We start from the raw sequence: 26473 nt of genomic DNA, 5'->3' as shown, positions 1-26473 counted from the left end.
ATAAATATTGCACTGTGCAGTGACCTTATGGGCACTTTTTTTGAGCTCATCCAGCTGCCAAAGACTTTTTTATGCGTGTTTATTCATGTGGAGAGGATGGGGAATGCTATTGATATAAGTTTCATGCTGCTGATCCCAAAGAAATCAAAACTGGGATCTCTCAGAAGTTCCAGATCTAAACAGAGGTAAAGCAAAAGCCTCTCTGCAATCACCGGACCCTAATTAATTAATGGCTTTAAAAATGTTTTTTCACCACTAGCACTTTGTAGGTAGGTGCCGTTTTCCTGACCTCTGCTGTGACACACAAGCTTTACACATTTCTATTTTTCTTGGCATTTGCAGAATTTTTCCTTCTCTTCTCAGCATGAGCACTGAGTGACCTTAGCAACTGCCAGCAAGGGGACTCCATATGATGAAAGCAGGTGAAAGGGAAAACAAGGGCGGGAACTAGGTAAGGCCAATTCCTACCTCAGAGGAGGTGTGGTCCTGTTCTGTACCTGGCTGTGGTCACAGTCTTGTGAAATATAAAAGGGGAAGGCAGTTGTTTCTCAAGCAATCTGTTGCCAGGATCCTGCTAGTGAGAAGGAAGGGAGGTGCTAAGAGAATGCAGAGCAAGAAGTCTAGAATGTCAGCTGCAGAAGGCATGGGACGCACTGGTGCCTCTGAGCCTCAGGAATACCACCAGCCCTTCTCTGTAGGTCTGTTCGCTGGGCTGAGGGTTGCGTGGTAGCTGTACTACCTTCCTCAGCAGGCTAGCTCAGGAGGAGAAAGAAGCCATCATGTCCCATGGAGGAGCAGCAGCACGCGAAGCTGCCAAGCCCCAGGACCAGGGATGGGCATGGATGGTCCTGCTTGCCGCAGTGGTGCTGCAGGGGCTGACGCTGGGCTTCCCTTCTTGCATCGGTGTCTTCTTCAGGGACCTCCAGCATGAGTTCGAGGCCACCAATAGTGAGACATCGTGGTTCCCGTCCATCATGGTGGCTGTGCTGCATGGAGGTGGTAAGTAACGGCCACAGGGAATGCCCTCCACCACCTTCTGCGGTTGTGTTGCGGATTAGGGGCTGTAACGAGGGCACTTTTAGCATTTCATTAAGGCGGACGGTGGAAGGGACTGGGAGGTCTAAGCAGACTGGCTAGTCAGCAGTGCACAGTATCTCCCAGCCACTTTGATCGTACAGTCCAAAGCTAAGTGTCCACAGATACCAAGCTCCCTTTTGCCACTCTAAGAGACAACCAAGACCCTTGGTCAAAGTAGGTGAATCCCTTTCTCAGCCCAGCTTCTCTAGACCAGTAAGAACTTAATTCATAGCAGCTCTTTGAATAAGCTGGCAGGTAGCACTGGAACTTGGGTGCTTTCTTGATTCATCTTCTGTCCATGAGATCCCATCTTCTTCCATGTGCCATATGACAACTGCGTTCTTTATGGCTGAAAAGATGCGAAAAGCCAAGCTCCTCCAGGCTGCTAGCTAAGACAAAAATGTTAAAAGCAACTCCTTGGGTGGTGGCATAGAGCGCACACCCAAGAAGGCATCAGGGTGGATGCGAGCATAGCTGGGTTAATGCAGAATGTGGGGCAGCCAGCACCCTCCAGGCAAAGGGGGATGGAAGGAGGGTTGTGCTCTGCCGATAGTGGAGTGAATGACTCTTTTTTTTTCCCCCCAAAGAAAATGTGGGAGCTGCACAGAACAGGGTCCCCAGATCCCCACCCAGATGGATATTTCTGCATAGAAGAGAAAAATCCCCAGCAGCTTGAGGACTTCCCAATGAGTGGTCCGTGTTGCTGCTGACACCTCCATGTGCAACTCCTGTGCTTATTTGATAAACAGACTACCCAAACCCCACCAGGCAAAAGAGGCAAAGTATCCAGTGACGTATCTGAGCCATGTATCCCTGAGTTCATACCTGCCTCCTTCCAATACTGGTGAAAGGTGACACTGTCGTATGAAGGAAAAAAAAGCAGAGCCCTGAGTCATACTGATGTGAAGGCTGTGGCAGGTTCAGTCTCTCCTGTGCAGGACTTGGCTGACAGCCACCTGACATGGGACAGAGAGTTTGCACCTCAGCAGAAGCAGTTGAGTCCAGAATTGCAAGGCACAGATGGAAAGAAACCTCAGGGGAAGCAACTACAGGAAGAATTATCACTGAAGGTCAGCAGAAATAAAGCAATGTCCTTGGGGCTTTGAATTTGGAAACTGCTGGGCATTCCCTGTGCTGCCTTCCATCTCCTGTGGTCCTGCTGTGGTTAGTGGGAAGGAGCCAAATGGGACCTGCTGGCTCTAGGAAATGGTCTCAGAAGCAGCTCAGTCCCAACATGTCCAGGAAGGACAAGTCTGGCAGTATCTACAAGAAAATATCCATTATTCTACCTTCTTTAATGAAGTAATTGTTTTGGAGGAGGTCGGAACCACAGAACATAAAGACAGCCAATAAATAGATCCAAAAGTTATGAATTAGACAAGGAAAGAATAGCCTCATGTTAATTATATTCGCTAACAGAATTTGTCAGGGCATCGCCAGTGAATTATAAGAGAGTTGTTACTTTGCTTGCCAGTTATGTCTCCCATTGCAGGCTGTTACAGCAGAGGAGTGCTTGTTCTTGTCCCCCAATAGCATAAGGCAGGAGTAACACAACCAAAAACCAGAAAGAAAAAATGACAAAAAAAAAAGGGAGATAAAAGACTCCCTCTCAGGCCAAGCATGTATGGCTTTTGCTGCAACTTCTGACCTCCTTTGCAGTGGGCCAGACTCTGTTTAATTCAGATTCATAATTTAATTGGCACTTAAACCCTTTCCAAAATTGCATTCTGCTATGTCACCAATGTCTCTTAAAGGTGCTTCTCTCTTTTCTTCTCCTTTATTCTTTTTAATTCAGAGGAACTGAAGGGGGAAAAAAAGTATTTGTTGCAAAAATTGGTAAAGAAGAAGGGGAATGGACAGAGCAGCCCATCCTCAGAGTGGTCAGTGCAGTGAGAAGGTCCCATGCAGGAGAGCTAACCTCAGCTTAGCAGAGCTGTGGAAGGAAACAGGGAAGGGCACAGTGCAAACAATAGCTCATAACTTATTAAGCCAAACATATCTTATTACTCATGCTATGTTCCTAGGTAAAAGCGATTAATGATTATTTTGTTATAAGAATCATTTGAGAGACCTCAGGATCCTATGGCCATCTCCAAAAGGGGAAATGCGAGAGTTCAGGCTCTTACAGGTTCCTGCTCCTAGATATTCATGCACACGTACCTCTCTCTAGATTGCATTCATACAAATGCAGCAACATTCCAACAAAAGTTGGAACCATTTTTGCAAAGGAAAGCACAAAAGCCCCAGGGAAGTGAGAAATAATGTTTGAAGCCTAGAAAGCAAGTTAACAGGAACGAATAATGAAAAACCCTTAAGATTTTTAGAGCCAATCTCATTATTTGTGAGTGTTCAATTTATGACTTCTGGCTACTTGGATTGGTTAAACAGCAGTACCATCCTTAATGTCTTCAGCAGAAGGAAAAATAATTCAGTCACCAGTTTACTGAACACTTTTTCAAAGGTCAGTTGAAGTCTGAAGTGAAAATCTCCCAAGCAGATCAAAATACAGACAGCTGCAGTCCTAATTTTAATAATGTTCCACTGTCGCTCGACTATGTGGGGTTTATTTCAAACCAGATGTTGATTTAGGTCATAAATATGCCACAGGTTATTTTTCCCTACACTGATTGACTCCTAATTCTGAAGCTTACAGTCATTTTGCATTTGCTTATATAACCTTACGTGTTCAGAAGAGGGGGAAAAAAAAAATAATAAAACCTGGAAAACCTTGAGGATCCTCAAAGAAACAGGAAAAGAAACCGTACCTTCAGATCTTCTTCTGCCAGAGCACGCAGAGAGAAGCATGTTTCCCACTGGTCTGCAGGTCTGAACTAATATTTCCTACCCCAAAATGAAGGATGCTAAATGACATTAGCAAACTGGTAATTTATCACAATCTCATGGAATTCACCAGAAGTTTACGAAAATTAAAGAATTAACTGACCTGAAACACGCACCTCCATGCCTATTTGTTCGTTGCTTTTTCTGATGAAATAACGTAACTCTTTCCTAGTAAAGCTTGCCAGCAATTTAGGTGCACAATAAAATGCAGCTTTCTGCTCAAGAAGGGCAGAGCTGGGCTCCGGCCCATTGGAACCACCTGGGTCTCACTCTTGCCTCTGTGGTGTTTGTGCTGCAGGTGTGGGAGTGGGAACCGGGATGTGCACGGTCTGCTCCTAGGCTTGTGTCCTCTTGGAAGTGGACACAGTTAAACCTACCCGCCCCTGCCAGGTATGCCAGGACAGGCATGTGCAAAGAGCTGTACTGACAATAACATATTATTTTCCTGGGGAAGATGACTTGCAGGACAGCTGCAAGACTCCACAAGCTGCAGCTTGGATGCTACTGCCTGAAGCTTAGATTGATTCCCATGCAGACACGAATATACCTCTCCGGCCATTTTCAAATAATCCTCCTCAATGACAACTTTTTTTCCCGTTCTTGATCTAGTTCAGAGTCAATCTGCCTTCTCTTGCAAGGAGTTTCACCTAGGTAGCGGGACACCAAGGGCAATTTAGGAGATTTTGTGGCAGAATATTTGAAAAAACACAGTGAAATAAGAGTGGAAATATGCAAACAGAACTATCACCCTGCTTAGCATCTGTTACTTGGAGGCACAGAAATCCAAGTCCCCTACTTTTTCAAATCATTCCCAGAATTTGTATCATGTGAGAACAGATTTACACTTGAAGGCCCTTCTTCCATTCCATTTCCAAGAGTTTTAACTAAAATACATCACAGCAAAGCTTAGAAATCCTACTTAATGGCCAAAAATCCAAGCAGATCACAGGAGCCTTCCCCGCAGTTCACAAGCTGACCATGCACTTGGAAGGATCAGGGAAATGTATTTTCTCTTCCTGGCTCCTCTACTACATTATGCTGCTGGGACAATTCTCAGGGTCTCTAGACTATATAATTTGATAATTGCAGCAGTCCAGCAGGTATGAAATATTTCCTTCCTCCCTAACTGCTTCCCTTTTGCTTCTTTGCTTCCAGGGCCCCTCTGCAGCATCTTGGTGAAGCAATTTGGCTGCAGGTTTGTTGTGATGCTGGGAGGCCTGCTCAGCGGAGTGGGCATGGTGTCCAGCTCCTTCTGCAAGTCCATCAGCCAGCTTTACGTAACAGCTGGCCTCATCACTGGTAAGTACCAAAGAACAGCAGGAAAACCCAGCTGCTGTGCTTGACTTGAGAGATGGAAAATAGTGAGAGGCCCGACTAAGTGCTCACGTTTTTCCATTCATCTGTGAAATGGAATAAATCAAAAGCCCCACAGCACAGCAGGAATCATATAATAGCTAGACTTGCCCTTCACACCCCTTTAACACACACCTCATCCAGCCAAGCTCACTGGAAAGTGCTTCTCTCTGGAAAAAGCTACAGGTCTCCAGAGGGCGAAATGGAGAGCAAAGATGTCTGTTCTTTTTAGTAGCTTCTCAGCCTTTTGTCTTTGAAGAAAGGAGGGTTTTTTTTCAATCTTGGAATATAATATGTTGGGACAATGTCCTTCCCAAGTTCCTGGGTTTATATTTCACCACTCCCAATCTGGGGAAATGTGGAGATATCTTTTTCTGACAAAAGAACGTGTTGGTTTTGAACACAAGTAACAGATGGGAACTTTTCCTTTCCAAATATTTCTCCTATGTGACTGATGTTCAACTCTTGCTTTTTTCTAACACAGAGAAATTAATTTCTTCAGCCAGGTTACTTTGGGACCAATCCCATTGGATCTTGCAGGCTAAGCTGTGTCCACTGCATAGAGAGAAAAACAAGTAACTCCCTGAGGCCTGATGAAAGTGTCAGGAAAGCAGCACTGCTTGTTTCATGTGGTATAAAACCCAAGTTTTTAATGAACAACTCCATAACAATTTTAGGAATGGCAGCGTGCCCCAGACAAATGTTAGCTTAGATCAATATATTTAGTATACCCAAGAACACAGAGTTTAATTTACGCACAACATCCTTCTTCATCCCTTGAGTGGGGTTTCTGAGTATTAATCACTGGGGGTTGTGCAGCCTGTCAGGCAAGGAAACACTGCAGTGGCAGAAGAAGTCATCTGTGGGTACACTCTGGATTTGGGCTCTTTTCACCCTTTTAAGGCAAGGCAGAGGGATCATGCACTGTCACTTTCTCTTTCATTCCTACCTTTAGGTCTGGGATCATGCTTCAGCTTCCAGGCAGGAGTGACTGTGCTAGGCTACTACTTTGTACGGTGGCGAACGCTGGCCAATGCTATGGCATCCACTGGTGTCTCTCTTGGTTTCACACTGTGGCCACTGCTCTCTCAATACTTGCTGGATGAGATGGGCTGGAGAAACACTTTTCTCATCTTTGGAGGAATACTATTGAACAGTTGTGTTTGTGGCGCCATCATGAGACCAGTTCAGCTTGCATCAGGGTCACCACTACCATCACCTGAGCATGCAGAGGAGCCAGGGAGAACAACAGAAGGGGCACAACTGTCCAATGGAGCATCTTCTCCCCACCCCGAGCTCCAGCAGCAAGCCAGAAGGACTGCATGCTTCCAGATGCTGCAGAAGTACCTGGCTTTTGACATCTTCTGTCAAAACAAAGGTTACCAGATTTACACTATTGGAGTGACCTGGATGATGATGGGGTTTGCATTACCCCACATCTACCTTGTGCCTTATGCCATCCGGAACGGGGTGGAGGAACGCAGGGCAGCCCTCCTCATCTCCATTATCGGATTCATCAACATCTTCATACGCCCTTTCACAGGGCTGCTCTCAGGACACAGAGTCTTCACGGGGAGACGCATCTACCTGTTCAGCCTGGCTGTGCTCCTCTGTGGGCTGAGCAATTTCATTTGTGTCATTTCAGCTGAGTTCAGCATGCTCATCATCTACTGCGTCATCCTCAGTATAGCCATGAGTGGCATCGGGGCACTCACCTTCCAGGTGCTGATGGATGTGGTGGAGATGGACAGGTTCTCGAGTGCTCTAGGACTCTTCACCATCCTGGAGAGTATCACGCTCCTCATTGGACCCCCTCTCACAGGTGAGAGAAGCTATTAAAGCAGGCTGGGGAAAATTCGGTTGTTTAGACACTGGTGACAAGTATTTGGGAACATAAAGAAGAGAAATGAGGGAGTTTCCAAACCCATGCAGGCAGGTGAGTTATGCAAAGGGAGCAACACAAAAGGGAGAGTTGGAAAGGAATGATCAGCCCCTTCTCACAGCTGGATGAGGGTAATTTCTGCAGCTGCCCAAGTGTCACTGCAGCAACAGCAGGCAGTTGAAAAAGTTACCCACTTGGTAGGCAGCTATTGTGGTTTAACCCAGCAGGCAGTTAAACACCACACAGCCGTTCACTCCCCCTCCCCAGTGGGATGGGGGAGAGAATTGGAAAAAAAAAGTAAAATTCGGGGGTTGACATAAAGACAGTTCAATAGGACAGAAAAGGAAGGGAAAATATATTAATATATTGATATATATTAAATATATTAATGATAATCTACAAAATAAGTGATGCACAATGTAATTGCTCCCCACCTGCTGACCGATACCCAGCCAGTCCCTGAGCAGCGACCGCTGCCCTCTGGCCAACTCCCCCCCAGTTTAAATACTGAACATGATGTCACATGGTATGGAATAGCCCTTTGGGCAGTTTGGATCAACTGTCCTGGCTGTGCCCCCTCCCAGTTTCTTGTGCACCTGGCAGAGCATGGGAAGCTGAAAAAGTCCTTGACTAGAGTGAGCACTACTTAGCAGCAACTACAACATCAGTGTGTTATCAAGGTTATTCTCAAACTAAATCCAAAACACAGCACAATGTCAGCTACTAGGAAGAAAATTAACTCTATCCCAGCCGAAACGAGGACAGCAGCTTTGATAGGCACGGGAGTGAGGAGAGCTTTTTTCCAGTGAGAGGCAAGACACAGAGAGGAATTACTGTGGCAGGATCTTGCTGTCTATTAACTATTTCACTGCTTTGCTAGTTTGCATTGTTTTATCTATGAAGTCTCAAGGAATTGCTAACATCACATTAAACAAATCTACTGTGATCAGAATTATTACCACCTCTACATGAATATTCAAGACCCTTATAGTAAAAGCTTCTGTTCACTCTTCTTTCCACATTTTAGAGTATATTAATTTTTCTCTGGAGACAAAAAAGGAGCTAGTTATGACCCCCAAATCAATAAATTATTCACAGATTTCATAGCTCACTCCCAATGCCACTAAGTGACCTGTCCAAGATGCACCTGCTCCTGCAGTACAGCAGCAAATTCAAAAGACTAACAAACAAGAAATGTGAACCTGAGCATGAATCCTCAATTCAGGCTTTAGTTCTCTTCTCCAGACAATTGATTGTGTGCCACTCAGCAGGCAAATAATGTCTGTTCTAATAATGGGATGATAACACGCACCATATTTCATGGTATTCCCTGGCATTAGCGTGTCAGTCACTTTTCTGGTCTTTTCTTGGACATCTCTGATAGGAGTGGCAGATGGACAAAACAAAGTACAGTAAAAGCAGCTCCATTTCTACTTGTAGTCCTAAAATCTGCTAAAGAAAAGTGCACTATGAAAAGAAACATCACCATCCTTTACTGAAGAATACAAGCAAACAAACATTATTCCAGTATTTCCACATAAATAAGCAGCCTATAGGGAAGGCATCATATATTTGACCTGAGTATTGCCCTTCCATCTCTAACATTAGTGTTAAATTACTGATTTGATGTATCATGCTTCTAAATGTTTTACACAGAGGGCACAATGTTAGTCATAATGCTTGCTGTGCTGAGAGTTTTCCTCTCCCTGGTTACACACTATTAGAGATAACTGTTCAGTTTAGAGAGCCTAACATGTCAATTTTTCTGAGATTCCTCTATTTATTTGTTCTATTTTCTGACCTGGGATGTAACAGGGTCACTCATTACAAAATCCAGTGAGTGACAGTGGCATGGGAGTCCTCTGCTGAGCAAACAAAATGAATCAGCAGGTTGGGGAAAAGTTCCAGTTTCCTTTCTTTCCTGATTTTTCTGTGTATTCAGAAATACTTTGTGCAGAAGCAGAAACGTCACCTGATTGGTGACTACAAAAACAAACAAACCCTAGAATCTAGAGAAGAGAACTTAACTAATCTGTGAATGCTTATCTTTTGTATACGGCAGTTTGATGCATGATTTAGGTTTAACATTTATGTAAATGTCACCCAGTTGCCTTTAGTATGCATCTTCTCTTCGACTAAACAATGGCTTCTATTTCAGGTCTCCTGGTGGACATAACGAGTGATTTCCACTACGTCTTCTACAACTCCACTTTCTTCCTGATATCAGCTGCATTATTCATGGGGCTCAGCTTCTGTGCTCTGGAAAAAAAAAACAAATTGAAAGAAGCTTCAAAAGTACCTTTGGATAATGCCTCCAGATATCAATACAATGAAATGCCAACTGAACCACAGCCTGAGAGTCAATCCCCTCCAGCAGTCGTGTACATCACAAGCATATGAAGAAAAAGAAAAGAAGGGGGAAAAAAAATAAAAAAAAGGAACACAAACAATTATGGGGCCTGTACAAAGCTACACAGGGGCCAGCACTGATGGCAGATGAGAAAACAAGCATCTGCTTTCCACAACTGTCATCATCCTTCTGCCCTGCACTTCCACTCCGTGGGGCTGTGTCAGACTCCACGTGAGTGATCCAGACCACAGCCTGAGCCCGGAACCCAGTGCCAGCCAAAGAGCCAAAGGACAAAGAGAACTGCGCTTTCCTAAAGCAAGCCATGGGGTAACAGCCATGGTAACCAGCACTGAGAGACAAAAGACGTGTCAGTTGAATTGGTGTAAGTTAGTGCCTTTAAGTCGTCACTAGAATTTCACATACACATTTCACTTAGTAGCACTGGACAATACGTATTAATGGCTATGCACAATGATATTAATTTCACAAAGAAGTATTACTGTCTCATCTGAACATGCGATTTTGGTGCAGACTTATATGAAGTTTCCTGGTTGTTTCCCATGTTGGGGGTGGCAAAACAAACACTTTCTACAGGAAGCATGTTATTATTTTCCACATCTCTAAATATTATATGGAGGCTGTTGCATGGGTTGCAGAACTCAGCCAAGTCTCTACTAAGATCACGTATTTTCTCCTATGAGGTACGTATATGAGTTCTTCATGCCAAGGACATTTTCAAAGCCTCAAAGGTTCAACTCCACAGCATCAAAAAGAAAAAAATCCAAACCTTAGAGTGCCTCCTTTGTATAATTAGCGACATCTCAAGTGCTTCTTGATATATCATAAAACAGGACTCATGGCTTGTGTAAATACACTTCTTTCCAGTATTAACTGGGACTCATGGCGGGGGGGCAGGGAGGCAGGGAAGGTGTTACTAGACCTGAGAATAAGTGTGTGCATCCTTATATAGAGCCAAATTCAAAACCACGGTAGTTCCCCCTTGTGTAAATGGATTCAATGAATTCAGCTCTTTAGTCTTAGATTCTCAGACTTAATTACACCAGCATTCTCACTATAGAGAACTTTGCACAAGCATAACTCACATTTCTTACAAGCATAACTTACAAATAAATCTGTGGGGAAAAGTATACTGAGAAGAGTCTGTCTTACTGACTTTCATATCCATACAGCTTTGACTTAAGTGGGTTTTCTTGCTACACTCCTGGGAGCTACCCTTGTAAGCACTAAGATGAGAGCTGCATCAACCTCCAACCTCCCTCAGCATCAGTTCAAGTTGTAAACCGTTTATATTCTGTATCATTCCTGGTCTGACAGAAGCAGAGAGCTCACAAAACACTGCAGATGAAGATTACTCAGCACATTAGAACCATGAGAAAGACAGAAGCATAAAATGGGAGTGAAATGGAAGAAGTAGCAGCTTTCAACTCAAATGCAGTGCTTATCTTGAGAACTGTTATATCAAATTCCTAGCTACAAAACCAGTTTTCATTAGAGCTGTGGGCTCCCCAGACAAAACAAACCAACCAACCAAAAAAACCCACACTGGACGAAACCACTGGAAAACTGACTCCAAGGTCTCCGGAGACTATAATGGCCTCACAGCTGGCTTTTACGGTTGTGAAGGATCAGCCCTTCAGACAGGTTCCTGCTCCCACCACTCAGTAGTATCTATATTTCAGTACTGCTCTAGGATTACTGAACCAGTAGGCTTTGCATTTCCTGATCAAACATATACTTAAATAAGATGGCTAGTGGGAGACATATATATCTAATCTCCCATCACACATGTTTATTAACTTGTGTAATGCCTACGTGGTCCATAACTACAAAGTAAACAGGGACTGGTGCTTCTCAGCTTACCGAAACAATGACTGCTGTACATTCCTAGGAAAAAGATGTGGCTTTCCCCCTCTCAATAAAAAAATAATGAAAAGGGATCAAGTCCCAAACCTCTTCTAGCTATTGTGAATAAAACAGCTAAGCAACTGAACAGATTGCCATTTTTTCTGTGTGTAATTCTTAAATTTTACATTCACCTTTCTACATTCCCTTTCTGTTCCAGAAATATGGAGTCATGTCCCGAATCCTCCCACTGCTACAAATGTCCTGGGCAAAATAGGCAAGATATAGTGTAAGCTACAACCCATCAAAATTTATCACAGGAAAACAAAGGTTAGTTGAAGGAGCAATAGAATCCATCTCCTCCGTGGAGCCAACTGCTCCATCTGCAATGATTTTAGCTCTGGCTCATGAGCAAGCAAACGTATAGTGTAATGCATGCCTGCAAGACGTGGGGGAGGGAGAAAAAGGTACTCACCAACTGAAGCTGACACACAGAGATCAGCTCCTCCTACACCATGGCAAAGAAATCTGTTTTGACTATTTCTTATCTAGGCACAGCAGTGCAAGGTAATTTAGGGTAGAAAGTTAGGAGAGTGCTTTATAGAACTGCTTTTTGATACTCCCAGACTCAACACCAGGGTCACTGGAACTTATTTCCAGAGGCAGAGAGATGTTTCTGGGAAGAAAAACAGTGAATTCACCAATCCATTATTTCAGATTTTCTCAACTTGTTGACTAAAAACTTTCTAGCAGCGTTACAAAATTTAAGCTGCCTGAAAAACAGGGTTGTCGCCCCTGGTTACTTTCCACAGACCTTTTAGAAGTAACCCACAACGCACAGGTTGGAAACACATCTCAGAGAGAGAAGAGGTAACATTTTAGGCTGTGTGTCCACAGGTAAATAAGATGTCTGACCTCACATAATACAGAAAAATACTCCCCCTTCTTTCCTGTTCCACAGCTCTCCACTCCTACCTCTCTTTTCAACCTGAACTCCAAGCTGCCCCGAGCAGGAGCTTTGCAAAGCCTAGCTGAAGGGACCATGCACACTGAGCATGCTACAGTACAACAAATACTCCCCCTCAGAGCTATCATACAGGAGCAGTAATACTCAGTCCTTAAGAATATTGAGGCCCAGAAGAAAAATAAAGCAATAAAAGTTCTTTCATGAGTTTAAGGTTGTCCTGTTACGCAAGGCAACCACAGCTTAATTACCACCACCCCCTGAAAAAGTTTTTTTTTAAACACCTACAGACAATAAAATAACACTGTCTGTAATTATAGAAAAACACTAATACCTCAGCCAGGTTGCAAACCTCTGAGAACCAGCAGAGCAAGAAAAGCTGACCAGAAATAATGTCCCTCACTCATCTGGTCCCCTCTTACCCCCTCCTGCTCCCTTTATCATTTAAAGTATCATAACCTTGCAAGCTAAGCATTTTTGCAACAAGCACCTTTCCTTACTGCAATGAAACATTCACCAGGAAGTTCACATCATCTTGAAATATTGCAAGATCATGATCCTTAGAAGCCTTAGATACTCTGCTACTGTCATTCTTGGAAAAGTTTAATAAAAACCCAAAGAAAGGTCACGGTAAACTTACATACTCTAAAACACCTCAGAAATGCAAAATCACTTAAATGAAGAGCTTGCCATGCTGTTTGCAGACCTGGCTAGTAACTGCAAGAAAAGAAATACAACTACCAGAAACGAAAATGCACTGAATTCTAACTTTGGTGTGCTATCAATGCCACTAGACTAGCCCCTGAAGCTGTGAACACGCCAGCTATACAAGCCCGTTCTGCGCTGATTCTGGCAAGCAGCAAGTGCTTGGAGCATTCAGACAATTAAACAATATAGCCAGTTCTGGGTGAGTAAACAGCCTGAGTAAGAGGGTTACATAGCCCAGACAACTCTGCCTACTGCCAAGTGATCTTTCTAGATATCAGGACAAACTCCCCGCAGTAAGTCAGCAGAAAGACAAGCGCACAGCTGGTAACAAAGCAGGTCACATAAGCAGTACTAACACGGTCTGCAACTCCTGCAGAAAAATCAATGACTACAAAGCCAGGGGAAGTTTTCAAACTCTCCTCCAGGAGGCAGCTCCAACACAGCAAATTAAAGGTAAAATGTTTCTCACAACTCTTAAGCAGCTTTGATTAAACTCAACGCAAGACAAAGGCTAGAAGGAGCACAGCTCACAGTTCCCAGGAACAAGTTCATCTCCTGGTTACATCTTGCCACGCGCTGAATAGTGTGACCTGGAGACTCATCACCTGAAACTCAGCCAGCACAGACACCAGCCTTTTCTAAACACTGCTCTCTGTGAAACAACTCCAGGGGACGAAGTTCCTACTGCTTCTGTGCATGTGAAATTATACTGACTGACCACAGATCTAGTACTTACTTACAAACAAGAAGTCATTGCATTTTTCCTCTCTAAATACTGTTTTTCACCCCTTATTAGTCAACCCCAGTATCCTTAATCACTTCTCTTTGTTTTGACTAGTTCCTCTGCCTTTGCTTCCTCTTCTCCTGCTTTCTCACATTAGTCATTCACTTTCTGTGTCATGACAGATGTGGCTTTAAAGTACATCAACACTTAGCACTTACAAAGGCATACATTAAAAGAGATTTGTTAATACACTTGCAAAACATTCTAATACAGGAGTCTGTAACACCTTTGCTGATCAGTTTCATATATATCCACACATATATATACACACACATATACCTACCTACTTCAGCTGATAATTATGATAAGAGTTGAAGTTGCTAGCGCAGGCCTGGCTTAAACTTTTATACCAGGGAGAAATAAATACCTTCACTTTCACATTCTCTGTCTTCCCACACCACTGCAATGTTAAAAGATTTAGCATTACTGCATTCAGCGTAGCTTCTTTGCTCATCCTTCTATTTAATGTGGTCATGGGCAGATATTTTACTATACCCAGCTGTGTGGTAGAAGAGATTATTAGCCCAACATGTTTGTCACTGATGCCAGGTATTTGGCAGATCAGTCCATGTTCAATTTGCTTTATATGAGCTGCATTCAAGATAATGCAAAAGACAGTATCTGCTCACAACCTGTTGCCTACCTTATCTACAGAACCTCTATGCATTTAATTGCTTCAATAAGAGCAACATAAATTTCTGCAGACGCCACCCCGCCCAGTTGATATTTATGTACCTTTACCTTATATATTTACACATGAACCACAACTGAATCCACTTGCAGCGCTTACAATCACAGTGGTTTCATTGGCACTGTGCTAGTTCAGAATCACGTAATTGCTCTGCTTTGTGCTTAGGCCAGGGCATTGTAAAGACAGGGTGGAATTACCTGCTGCTGCTTTACTTCACTCCTCCTTGGCTTCACTTGGTTTTTTTTCCCCCAGATAATTTATCTCACCATGCATGTATTGTGCCCTCTTTTAACCTTTTCCCTCAGCTTCTAATCCTTTTGCCTTTTTAAAAAAAGGCAAAAAATCTCTGCCCGTTGTCCCCCTGCAGCCTACGAGTTGCAATCCCGTATTAAAACTGAAGCTAACTAAACCCTTTATTCCCACAAGCATCTCTCCCTACCCTTGCCCACCCTACCAACCCAGCCATCGCTTTACCCCCTGCATGTCCCGTCTTCTGCCACGGCGAACACCCACCACCCAGAGAGACGCCGGGACCGGGCGAGCAGCTCGGTGCAGACCTGGCTCACGCCTTGGCCGAGCCGGGCAGCCGGGCAGCAGAGCCGCGGCCTGCGCAGCGCCTCGGGCCTCATCCACGCCGAGCAGCACCGCTGCGGCTAACTCGGAAGAACCTGGAAGGACAGCGGTACCGAAACCGAGCAGGAAAAAAATGACACGTGAGAATTTGAGTAAATAACGAGCGAGCGAGGAAAGGTTGGCTTCTTTCCAGAGCAGTGTTTAAATACCGAAGTTTTGCCGTATACCGAAATGCGAAGCGGACCACCGCAACGCACGGTCGCTTATTTGCGGCGATCGGTGACGGCTGACACGGCCCACGGGGACGCAAACACCCCCGCAGGGCGCTGCCTGCCGCCCCACGCCCCACCCGAGGCACTGCGCTCGGCCGCCGCCCGCCAGCCCGTGCCCGTGCCCGTGCCCGTGCCCGTGCCCGTACCCGCCCCGCAGCAGCCACCCCCGGGGCCCCGCTCGACGCCGGGAGCCGCCGCCCGCGGAGGAGGAGCCGCCGCCTCCCGCCTGAGGAGAGCAAGGCTGCGCCGCGTCACGCCCACAAGATGGCGGCCGCCGGGCGCGTCCCTTCCCGCCGGGCCGCTGGGGCGTCCCTGCCGCCGCCGGCTCCTCGGCACCCCGCGGGCCGCGGCCGTGGGGCAGCCTCGCCGTGAGCAAGCGCCGCCCGCGCCCCGGCCTGCCGCGGGGCTCCCGGGGGAGGGGAGAGCCGAGCGCGGGGTGTCTCGCAGGCGCCGGGCGTTCAGTGGCTGGGCTGGGGGCATCGCCTCGCTGCCGGGCCCGGGATGGAGCTGGGGCGGCTGGAGTACCTGCAGGCCCTCGTCACCGAGTTCCAGGTGACAGACAGCCCAGGTAACGAGCTGGGGCGGCTGGAGTACCTGCAGGCCCTCGTCACCGAGTTCCAGGTGACAGCCAGCCCAGGTAACAAGCTGGGGCGGCTGGAGTACCTGCAGGCCCTCGTCACCGAGTTCCAGGTGACAGCCAGCCCAGGTAACGAGCTGGGGCGGCTGGAGTACCTGCAGGCCCTCGTCACCGAGTTCCAGGTGACAGACAGCCCAGGTAACGAGCTGGGGGGGCTGGAGTACCTGCAGGCCCTCGTCACCGAGTTCCAGGTGACAGACAGCCCAGGTAACGAGCTGGGGGGGCTGGAGTACCTGCAGGCCCTCGTCACCGAGTTCCAGGTGACAGACAGCCCAGGTAACGAGCTGGGGGGGCTGGAGTACCTGCAGGCCCTCGTCACCGAGTTCCAGGTGACAGACAGCCCAGGTAACGAGCTGGGGCGGCTGGAGTACCTGCAGGCCCTCGTCACCGAGTTCCAGGTGACAGCCAGCCCAGGTAACGAGCTGGGGGGGCTGGAGCACCTGCAGGCCCTCGTCACCGAGTTCCAGGTGACAGACAGCCCAGGTAACGAGCTGGGGCGGCTGGAGCACCTGCAGGCCCTCGTCACCGAGTTCCAGGTGACAGCCAGCCCAGGTAACGAGCTGGGGCGGCTGGAGCACCTGCAGGCCCTCGTCACCGAGTTCCAGGTGACAGCCAGCCCAGGTAACCTGCGGGCACTGCTGCTTGCTCATACTCTTCATGTTGAGTGTTCCCTCACACGCCTGACGCTTCTCTGTTGCAGAGGCCAAGGAGCAGGTACTGGCCAACCTGGCCAACTTCGCCTACGATCCCAAAAACTACGAGTACCTCCGGCAGCTTCAAGTCCTGGATCTGTTCCTTGATACGCTCACTGAAGACAGTGACACCCTCGTGGAGTTTGCAATTGGTAAGGACCGCACCTGAACACCCTTGTAAAGGGGCTGGCAGGCCAGGGGACGCTGGGCCTGACACTTTGGTTTGGTGGTTAATCTCCTCCCTGGAGAGGCAGATAGTTGTTGTGCTGCAAGAACAGACCCGTGCTGGGCTGATAAGGCTTCATTTAGTGGAGAACGAGTGGAATGGGGCAAGAGGTAGGAGGCAGGTATCTCCCCTTCATCCAAATATAGCTGCTGTGCTTAAAGATGCTTTCTGGAAAGGATTTTTTTTTAATAAGACTGTAAGTAAACACTAGATGAATGACTCCCTCCTACAGAGAAGCAGTCATTAATAACATAAATTGTTGCCCTGTATAATGTACAGGTCTAATGTTATCATTCTACTATTGACAACCAGTCTTCTAGAATACTTCCTTGAATTTTTTTACTAAGTTCTCTGAGAACTGCCTTATAATGATTCATCATGGTCTGAACATAAGCTAAGGGGCCAGATCCTAATTGTGAGTGATTCCGTGAGATGATAATAAATAAATTTGAGGTTTGTGGCTGAGCTACAGCAGGGTACGGCTGCATCTTAAGAGCTTCAAGTACAATCATTCTGTGCCTCTTGGCTAGTACTGTTATCTCTGTTCTCTGTTTTTCTAAAACACCTGCAATAAACTGCTGGCTTGTAGCCTCTGTTAAGGTTAAGTGATACTGGAATTCTTCATTCTGTGAAATACATTATGTCCAGCAGTACAGTGCCCTCTAATGACATACAGGAGGAGGAATGTTCTGGTGGAAAATCTCTGGAAAGAATCAAGAAAACGTTGCCCAGGAAGCCGTTAAGAATTTTCCATCCAAATTTCACAGAAAATCTGCATGCTTATTTCTGTATTAGAAAAAAGGGCTCAGCAGTGAATTTGAATCTCAGTATGAAAAAGATGAGGCTGTGGAGAGAAGTTTGTCTTGCATGTGTTGGACATTTTCTTTTGTTGTTTCAGGTGGTCTTTGTAACCTCTGCCTGGATAAAACTAACAAAGACTACATCTTGGAGGCAAGTGGGGTAGAGCCCATAATCAACTGCCTCTCCAGCTCCAATGAGGAGACAGTCATGTCAGCAGTCACGACGCTGATGTACCTGACAACGCCGCAGTCGCGCCAGCAGACCACGGCTCTCCCAGTGGTGGAGTGCATGCTTCGCTTCTCTCTCTCAGCCAGCAGAAGGCTAAGCAATCTGGCAACCGTCTTCCTGGAGGATTACTGCACACCGTTGCAAGTGGAAGAGGCCAGGAATCTAAGCAAACACACAGCGGTGGGGATTCCTCTCCCCAAGGACTGAAGCTGTCAGAGCAGCGCAGAGCTGTTGAGGGGGAGACTTCCCTCTGTTTTCCCAGGCCTCCACTTTCTGCTCAGCAGGTCAAGAGTGTGTCAAGAACACCACCGAAGAGGGAAAGTGGTCATCCCAGCACTGGATTTTAGTTAATAAAGAGGACGGTACAGCACTACCATGTCAGTCAGGCCAAGCACACAGCTAAAACTGCAAGCAAATATTTAAAATAACAGGTCATGGCAGTCGGAGAGTAGCTTGTCAAGTGCAGCCCAGCACCCAGTTTGCACAAATAACCCTTCCCAGCAATTAGGGGGGGTTTCTGCCTGGGTTATTGGGCAGCTTATATCCCCTCCAGTTCCTGGCTGGTTTTGCTGCAGCTCTCCTCTTCAGTGTCAACTCAAATGACTTTGATATGTCACATAAACTTTATTCTTCCTGCAGAAGGAAGAAGGTGTTTCCCTGCCCCAGCAGTCTGCATCTTACTGTGTCTCTTTGGTACTGAATATGCCATCCTATCATCAAGGCATAGGGCACCTGGCTAGTAAATCGCTACGCAGGGCAGGTTGTAGCTATCATATAAATCAGGAAGTGGAAGGTTGTTTTTCTTTCATTACCACTGGTGAGAAAGGTGAAGATTAAAAAAAGGGCTCGTGGCACTCTGGCTCATGAGAACAGCTGTCTTGTAAAACCTTCTCTTAATAAAACATTAACTTAAACACTGTGTAAACAGTCTTGTATAAGCTCATAAATATTTCTCTACAGCATTTGCAGCCCAGCCTTTGCCCACTCTTACTCATGCACATGGGCCAGAAATTGAAGCCAGCTTGGTCTCCTTTCATTATCAGCCAATGATGCAAAAGGCAACGCAAAAGGCAGGGTGGCTAAATACATAAAATTTAAAAGAGTTTGGCTGCTGAGCACAGTGCTCCCTGACAGACACCCATGCTGTGTCTGCTCAAGTTTCAGAGCTTCACTTCTTCCTCTTTTTTAATCCCCTCCACTCCTAGTCAGCCCAAAACAAACAGGAGTGTGGTTAAAAGCACAGGCGCACAAGGGGAAAAAAAAAAAAAAAAAGCAGCACCCAAAACGAAACAACCCACAACTGCTTGTATTTTATAGTTTCTCTTCACCAACAGCAAATACCCAAAACAACTCTAGAGAGATTAACTAAGTGAATGCAGAGCAACCTTCCAGAAACCTGGAGAGGAGTCAGCTCTGCAGCATGGTGAACAAGGGCAGCACATTTCTTACTGTAACTGACGCCCGCGGTGCCCCTGCCCAGGTGATGGTGCTTGCTGCCTCCTGGGAATGGGCTTCCCTGCCAGCGGGTGAGCTGGTTGTTGCCCCGGCAGTGGGAAGAGCACAGCATCCCCTTTTTGCATTACTGCCTGCGCTTGCTTTCCAAGATCGCCTTCCAATCGTCCGCCCAGGACAGCAGCCGCCTGCGCGGTGCCTGCAGCTGGACGTGCCTGTTGTGGCAGCAGGTAAACAGGACGTGCTCCCAGCTCGGGTTCGGCTCTGCGCCTGAGGAGGGCAAGGGAGGAAAGCTGGAGTCAGCTGGGGGGTTTCCTCCCCAGCTAACAGAAAGTGATGCGAATGCTTTTTCAAACCTCTAATGGTATCCTTGTCATCAAACAGCAAGTCAGCAGATACGACGGTCTTATCTCTGGTTAGAATAATCCGCTCCACAAACTCGGGTCCCAAATGCTTTTCTACCCACTGATACTGCGGAGGCAAGAAATAAGATAGGAGCAAATTCTGCCATACTTTCAGTTTGCACATTGCTCAAGTCAGATCAGCCCTAGTACAGCAATCTTTTCCCCCATAAACCTACATCCCTGCCACAGCGAGTGGCTACGGCCCAAGGACACTGATCTAACCTGCACTTTTAACGGCCTTCAGTCAGCACTGCATTTGCCGTGCCTAATCGTTGTCTGGTTTGCGAGCGGCGCTGGCTGCTTGCCCAGAGCACATGGATTGTGCCTGTTTAAGTCATTCTAGTGATTAAGGTCCCCCCCCCGCTCCGTTCTCGTGCCAGTGGCAAACGGGGCTAATTCCAATGCTACAGCCTCTCTTAACTCAGCATTGGCCTCTTTCAGGATAGCTGGATATCTCACGCTCCAGATTTAGACGGAATAAGGTTTTGTGGGTTGAGGAGCCTCCAGTGTGGAATCCCCTGGGAAAATCCCATCCCTGTGGGCCATGCTGAAAGCCAAGCTTGCCGTGCAGCAACAGTTCCTTTGCTATCACCTGCTGACACAGCTGGAGCCCTAGTGTCACACGCCAGCTCCAAGAGCACAGGGCTCACGTGCCCTGCAGTAAGGCTGGCATCACGTGGCACTCCGAGATTCCCCGTCCTATTACTGTGTCTGGGCAGCTGCCCCTCAGACAGAGGGCTTGCAGGGAAGCCTGGCAGCCTGCACCAGCTACTGTCTTTATAAATTAATGACTCTGACTTGGGCAGTATGAAATAGCAAGGCCTTGCAAAAGCAGCATTAAAACCAGTAAAATAAATTCTCTCCCACCTTCTCCACGATGCAGTGCTCGTATTTCCGGAGAGGACTCGTGCAAATAAAGACTTCGGTGCTGAAAAGAAACAGCCTTCATTAGCAGTCAGGGGAAAGTGCATAAGATAATGGAAAAGGGCTGCAGAGTGCAAAGTATCCTTACTCCTGCATGTGGATCATCTCCTGCATAGCTTCAAGGGCTCCTGGAATTGGATCCAACTCTAGAAAGAAGCCAGGCGATTCATAGACGCTGGCTACCTTAGGCTGCAAGAGACAGGAGGACAATTAGCAGTGCCCGTGCTTTCATCCGAGCTCTGTGCACAACAGTTGTCCAGCTACCCCGTGTGTAACAGCCAAAGGGCCAGCGCTTTACAGCGTGAGGTGATGCTTCACACCGAGAGTGGATTGTAAAGTTTCTCACCTTTAGGGTTCCAGGAAAAATCCAGCTCAGGCACACAAGAATGAGAAGTTACCCTCTGGTGGCTTGTTTGGAGCGAGGAGGCAGAGCTAGTCCTGACCTGGCTTTGCTTCTACAAGCCGCTCCATGAGTAGCACTGCAAACAGCACCGTGCTACAGCTCGACTTGCTGACGTCTGGTAGAGGGAGAGCTCACGCCTCACCCCTTCCCAGCAGGTCTCTCTCTACTAACTCTTGTGAAAAATCAAAGTAACAAGTTTAAGGCTTCTGCTCCTCTGTCACATTTGACTGAAATTTGCTTACGGCTCAGGAATTTACCAGGGATGAGTGGGTAGACACATGTATTACCTAGGAGCCCTCTGTTCCTTTAGAACAAAAAGGGCGATATGGTGACCATGCTGATTACCATCCTCAGTGGAGGGGCCAGGCCAGCACCCCCCCACATTTGGGGTTAATCCTTTTAGACCAGAACAGCTCAGCAAGAGGGAAGGAAGAGGACAGGAGAGCCAGGAAAGCTACATTTCTTTGCTGCTTTCTATGCTTTTCAATCACACGCTAAAATAACAGTTGTTAAAGGAGCAGATCTTGACTTCAGCACAGACAGCTGCTCCTCTGCGGTAACGTGTTGGTGCAAAGTCTACTCAAAAGAGCGTGAGACTGCAGCAGGAAATTGAGAGGTGGATCCCTGTGCTGCCCCAAGAACCTTTGGCTTCGTGAACTGACCTGTGCACCCCCGCGAGCCCCAGCTGGGCTGGGTTTGGTGGTGGTATGCGTGGGTCCCACCTACCGCTCCCCATATCTGACTCAGAGCACACAACCTGAGCGGTGGACTGAGCAGCGCGATTAAGGGGATCACAGCTTTATCCCTTTTCTCTCTGCACCAGCTCTCAGTGGTAAACCCACCTTCCATACACGCATGTGGGATGCAATGAACCAGACAAGTCATTAATGACAAACAGGTGGGAAAGGAGATTCTCGCTAAAGTTATAATCACTTTGAAGTGAGTGTAAGTAGGAAAGAAACAAGATTACGGGAGGAGCAATGTTTTCCCCAGCTGAAGTGGCTGATTTACTCTCTAATAGGAAAAGCAGTATTTCCAGGGCAATTCCTGTGCCTCTAGGTAGGACTGTCCTTCCAGTCCTTTTTTCTTTTTTTAATTTACTGATAAGACATTCTTGCACATTTTACTATTAGGAACTTCACTGATTTGAATCCAACTCTGGTTAGTTAATTTTAAAAATTGCTACCTGGTGACTGTTTAGTGGCCTGTGTTAAATCAGAGCATTTCAGTGCAGGTCACAGCAGACGGCTCCTCTTATCACACAACCCATCACGACAAAGCACCTGCAACAGCAGCAGTATCCCAGCAGCGTAAGGGCTGAGTCCACTTCCAGGCCTAGGTTTCATTCTCAGACAGAGAGGTTAAGCTTCCAATATCTCTTCTACCCTAAGACACATGAATCTCACCTTCCCTGGGGTCATATAGTGAACTTCAGAGGTGCCGAGCTAGCATTTTTCCACAAGCATTAAAGTCTTACGTTCCCATGCCACCGAACAATTTGGGAAAGTTAGTTCTTGGTAGGTATTTATCAAAGGCAGGCTGGCAGCCTTCGCTTAGAAATTGTACAAGATTGCTTTATAGTCCAGCTGATGGTCTCCTTGTTCTGTATCACCAGTGGAACATCAAAATAAAAAACATTTCAATTAAGCAGCAATGAGAAGGAATCAGCATTAAAAACATGTCTCCCAGATCACGGTGCTCACTCAGCTATCATAATTTACAAATACTCATAAACCAACAGCCAGAAATTTGGAAGCACTGCCTGATTTCACATGCAAATCAGGAGGTTAAGGAGTCTAGGTGAAGATGTGGCAATCAGATCTGCCCAGATCTCTGTTTCCATGCAAAGCCTCGCTGATCCCAGCAACAACTCCCTGGAGCTCTTCCCAAGGAGACTGAATTACAGAATCAGGGCTTGTGTCTGAAAGCTCCTTTATCCTACAGCAAGACACCAGAAATTTCTGCCACATCACAAAAAAGTCTGGCTTTGCTGGAAAAACAGATTTGATTTGATGACTCTTGGAACCAAAAGCCATTTGTCAAAAAAAAAAAAATTACTAGAAAAAGAAAGTAAAATAATTTTCTTTCCCCATTCTCATGCCATCGTTGCTGAACATATGCTTTTAACTTCCATTAGCAAGATAACAACTTAGATTCAAAATGGGAGGAATTACATCTATCCCTAAGCTTTCCCATTTGCAATACTTAATTCTAGGAATTCTTGCCACTGATGGAGATGGTGAATCCTTTTTTGGAACTGTCTGGGGCCAGGTAACACATCTGAAATGCCTGGGAGATAAATCCCCATCAACAAAATTGCTACATGCACCGGAGGCCAGATAGGCAAGTACAGTTAAGAAAGACTAGAGCAAAATACTTTCTAAATAAAATGGGTTTACAATGTGAAATTAATGATCAACTTACCATCGAAAAAAGAAAGAGAAAAGAAAGTAATGGTGCAAGTTTCACGAGGCAGCTGCTCAGCACTAACAAAGCATAAACACCACTTAGTAAGAGGGCAACGCGTAAATCATTATCGCAGTACTTCCCACAGCCCCAGCCACGCGAGTATCTTAACACGCTGGCTGTTCGTGGACAGACGCAGCAGACACCGCCACAAAGAGCTGGGTGTCGGGCTGATCCCCCTCCTGTCAACGGCTGGCAAACTGCAGATTCGGCTTCTCCGCACGGACAGGCGGCCCTGTGGACCCCTGTGCACCGCTGGCACAGGACGGACAAGCTGCACTCGGTGTCAGGGCTGCCGAAGCCTTTCCTGCAGCTGGGGACAAGGAGGGACCTTCTCCCGCGGGGATTCTCCTGCATCGCAGACGCCCTGTGCCGCCGTGGCAGAGCTAACACGGTCTCTATTTTTAACCAGCTCTGGTATTTACATAAAACCTGTAGGAGCTTCAAATCTTTAGAATTTTATTGTTCTGCCAAATGTACCTAAAACAGCCCAGAGATCCAGAGGTTACTGAAGGAGACAGACACACAACTACATAAACCTAATTCCCTTAGGAAGCCAGGCTAGTGACGAACAGTAAGATAAGAGCTTTCTGCCCCTGCTGATCTGCATGGGATTCAAACCAGTTACCTGGTTATGTCACTGACACACCTAAGGTCTGGGAAGGAACAGGATGAGCATGAACTGAGTTAGGGGATGGGAATGGCAGAAATAGAACAGAACACAACTTTCAAACTTCTGACTAAGAACAAATAAAAAGCCGTTACACCTTAAATTACTTGCAATTTTTTTGTCCCAGTATACCTAAATGGGATTCACTTAAGGAATACTCAACTTAAGCAATAAATCATGTTTGTTTATATAAAATGATAAACAAATCATGCCCACTCCCTATATTTACAAGTTACTAGTTCCAGAAGTTTTGAGCATCAATAGTCATGGATTAGAGCTCGGTCAGTTTGGAGCCTGTGGAAATGCTGCCCGGACCCAGCACTCCTGTCCATCACACCGGTGCAGGAGCCTGTACCTCGCTATGGACCACGAGGGAAATGAATGTGAGTTGTCATTTCTAAGCAGTAAAAAAACCTACAGGCTCAGTGCAGGATCTTAAAATTGGCAATGAACTTCTCAGGGAAAGTGTATGGCACAGCCTGGATCAGCATCCATTCTGTCTTCTTAGAGAGTCCACAACTGTCCTGTGGTAACCACAAGAAAGCATGAAGTCTGAATTCACAGTATTTTTAATTTTGCCTTGCAAATATCTCTGATATTCATTCAGTCATTAGCAAACATTAAAAATAGCAACAATTTGTGCAGACGTAGGGTGTACCACAAGCTTTTTTACATACTGCGCCAGCTTACCTACCATGCACTTTGCTTGTCAGAGCACGCGGAGGGAATGATACAGATATGGGACTTTATTAGCTGTACAAACCTCATATATAATATTTCTATTTCTTCTCCTGCTGTGGAGCTACATTAACAGTTGTAGAGTGCTCAGAGCACTTTAGGTAAGTTATTACCACTGCTGCATAGCAAGAGCAGTTTACGAGTAGGTAAAGAACAAGCTGAAGATGGCTCAGCAAAGTTTCATCCAGTTATTTTTATGACAGAATCACTCGCTCCCAATTCCTGCACACACATCACTTTGTAAAGGGCTGGCAATCCTCCTGGAAGAAGTCACTAATTGTTACTATACAAATTAAGGCCGCTGGCATGAAAGAACCCTTTGTAGCACCCCCTTAAAAAAAACCAACCAAACAAAAAACCAAACCAAAACCAAACAACCCTCCCCTGCCCCTCCGCTTTGCATATCCGCGGCGGGTAGGAAGAGATTTCTTTTGCTCACAGCGGGGTGCAGGGCAAGAGAAGGAGGGAGAGAAGGAGGCAGAGAGGGAGGGAAGGAGGGAAGGAGGGAAGGAGGGAAGGAGGGAGAGCACACCCCCCCCGTCCTCCCGCCAGGCTCTCCGCCGCTGCAACCCCCCCCTGCAGCCGGGAGGGGAGAAAGGAGGGAAGGAAGGAGGGAAGAAGGGAGGGAGGGAGGGAAGGAAGGAGGGAAGAAGGGAGGGAAGGAGGGAAGGAGAGCACCCCGCCGTCCTCCCGCCAGGGTCTCCGCCGCTGCAACCCCCCCCTGCAGCCGGGAGGGGAGAAAGGAGGGAAGGAAGGAGGGAAGAAGGGAAGGAGGGAGGGAAGGAGAGCACCCCGCCGTCCTCCCGCCAGGCTCTCCACCGCTGCAACCCCCCCTTGCAGCCGGCCGCCGCGCTCACCGCCAGGTCCTCCCGCAGGCAGCGGTACTGCTCCCGCACCGAGAAGCCCCTCCGCGCCGCCAGCTCCACCCGCGGCTCCGCGGGGAAGCGGGCGCGGAAGCCCCGCAGCACGGCGCCCTCGAAGTCGGCCAGGACGCCGTCCATGTCCACCAGCACCCGCAGCGGGCCGGCCGCGCTGCCCATGCCGCTGCCCGCGCCCCGCCGCGCCCGAGAGCGGGGCGGGCCCTCGCCGCATGAATATGCACGAGGTGGGCGGTGCCGCCCGGGACGGCGCTGCGCGGCGGGTGGGCTGCGGCGGTGACCGGGCTGCGAGAAGAGCGACGAGGGCCTCGTCGCGCCCCTCGGCCGTGGCTGCCCGCTCCCGGCGGGGCACGGGGAAGGGCAGGCGCAAGGGCAGCTTCGCTCGGCCAAAGCCTCAGCAAGCGTGGAGGAGCACCGACAGGTTCCACTGGTTGCGGGGCTTGCAAAAGAAACGCAGTTTGATTATTCTCCTCCTGCCGGGCCAGCAGACAGGTAGGCATGAGTTGCATGCACCAGGCAGGCATACCGCATTTCGGATCAGCTGTAAGGAACACCACCCAGATGTAGGAGAGGAGGAGCGCGTTAGAGCAAATCCA

The 26473-nt window shown here is 47.3% G+C and overlaps 3 protein-coding genes across 3 annotated transcripts; 2 read left to right on the top strand and 1 right to left on the bottom strand.

Annotated features, from left to right (window-relative positions):
* The first annotated feature begins 779 nt into the window (after positions 1-779).
* SLC16A5 (solute carrier family 16 member 5) lies at positions 780-9553 on the top strand. Its single transcript, XM_075720229.1, has 4 exons — positions 780-999; positions 5074-5217; positions 6227-7093; positions 9312-9553. The coding sequence occupies exons 1-4, from the start codon at positions 780-782 to the stop codon at positions 9551-9553; spliced, it is 1473 nt and encodes a 490-aa protein (XP_075576344.1).
* A 6294-nt stretch (positions 9554-15847) lies between these two features.
* ARMC7 (armadillo repeat containing 7) lies at positions 15848-18608 on the top strand. Its single transcript, XM_075720057.1, has 3 exons — positions 15848-15926; positions 16696-16839; positions 17812-18608. Exons 1-3 carry the CDS (start codon positions 15860-15862, stop codon positions 18147-18149), a joined length of 549 nt encoding a protein of 182 aa, XP_075576172.1. The 5' UTR covers positions 15848-15859; the 3' UTR covers positions 18150-18608.
* Positions 18609-19521: 913 nt separating this feature from the next.
* NT5C (5', 3'-nucleotidase, cytosolic) lies at positions 19522-26039 on the bottom strand. The gene is made up of 5 exons (XM_075720056.1): positions 25857-26039; positions 20811-20911; positions 20666-20726; positions 19751-19865; positions 19522-19664 (listed from the first exon to the last, which is right to left on the bottom strand). The coding sequence occupies exons 1-5, from the start codon at positions 26037-26039 to the stop codon at positions 19522-19524; spliced, it is 603 nt and encodes a 200-aa protein (XP_075576171.1).
* Positions 26040-26473: the final 434 nt, after the last annotated feature.

The sequence above is a fragment of the Pelecanus crispus genome, chromosome 12 (genome assembly GCF_030463565.1).
Source record: "Pelecanus crispus isolate bPelCri1 chromosome 12, bPelCri1.pri, whole genome shotgun sequence".
NCBI classification, from domain to species: Eukaryota; Metazoa; Chordata; class Aves; order Pelecaniformes; family Pelecanidae; genus Pelecanus; species Pelecanus crispus.
The sequence above is the reverse complement of the archived record's forward strand: the minus strand, read 5'-3'. Positions and strand labels throughout refer to the sequence as shown.

What these genes read in the sequence shown, in the direction of transcription:
- NT5C (XM_075720056.1), bottom strand. Translation starts at nt 26,039, where the DNA reads ATGGGCAGCGCGGCCGGCCCGCTGCGGGTGCTGGTGGACATGGACGGC. An exon ending in GCCTGCGGGAGGACCTGGCG is followed by an intron (nt 20,912 to 25,856) that starts GTGAGCGCGGCG and finishes TGTCTCTTGCAG; the next exon opens with CCTAAGGTAGCCAGCGTCTA. An exon ending in AGCACTGCATCGTGGAGAAG is followed by an intron (nt 19,866 to 20,665) that starts GTGGGAGAGAAT and finishes TTGCCTCCGCAG; the next exon opens with TATCAGTGGGTAGAAAAGCA.
- SLC16A5 (XM_075720229.1), top strand. Translation starts at nt 780, where the DNA reads ATGTCCCATGGAGGAGCAGCAGCACGCGAAGCTGCCAAGCCCCAGGAC. An exon ending in GGCTGTGCTGCATGGAGGTG is followed by an intron (nt 1,000 to 5,073) that starts GTAAGTAACGGC and finishes CTTTGCTTCCAG; the next exon opens with GGCCCCTCTGCAGCATCTTG. An exon ending in CATTGGACCCCCTCTCACAG is followed by an intron (nt 7,094 to 9,311) that starts GTGAGAGAAGCT and finishes CTTCTATTTCAG; the next exon opens with GTCTCCTGGTGGACATAACG.
- ARMC7 (XM_075720057.1), top strand. Translation starts at nt 15,860, where the DNA reads ATGGAGCTGGGGCGGCTGGAGTACCTGCAGGCCCTCGTCACCGAGTTC. An exon ending in CCAGGTGACAGACAGCCCAG is followed by an intron (nt 15,927 to 16,695) that starts GTAACGAGCTGG and finishes TCTCTGTTGCAG; the next exon opens with AGGCCAAGGAGCAGGTACTG. An exon ending in CCTCGTGGAGTTTGCAATTG is followed by an intron (nt 16,840 to 17,811) that starts GTAAGGACCGCA and finishes TTGTTGTTTCAG; the next exon opens with GTGGTCTTTGTAACCTCTGC.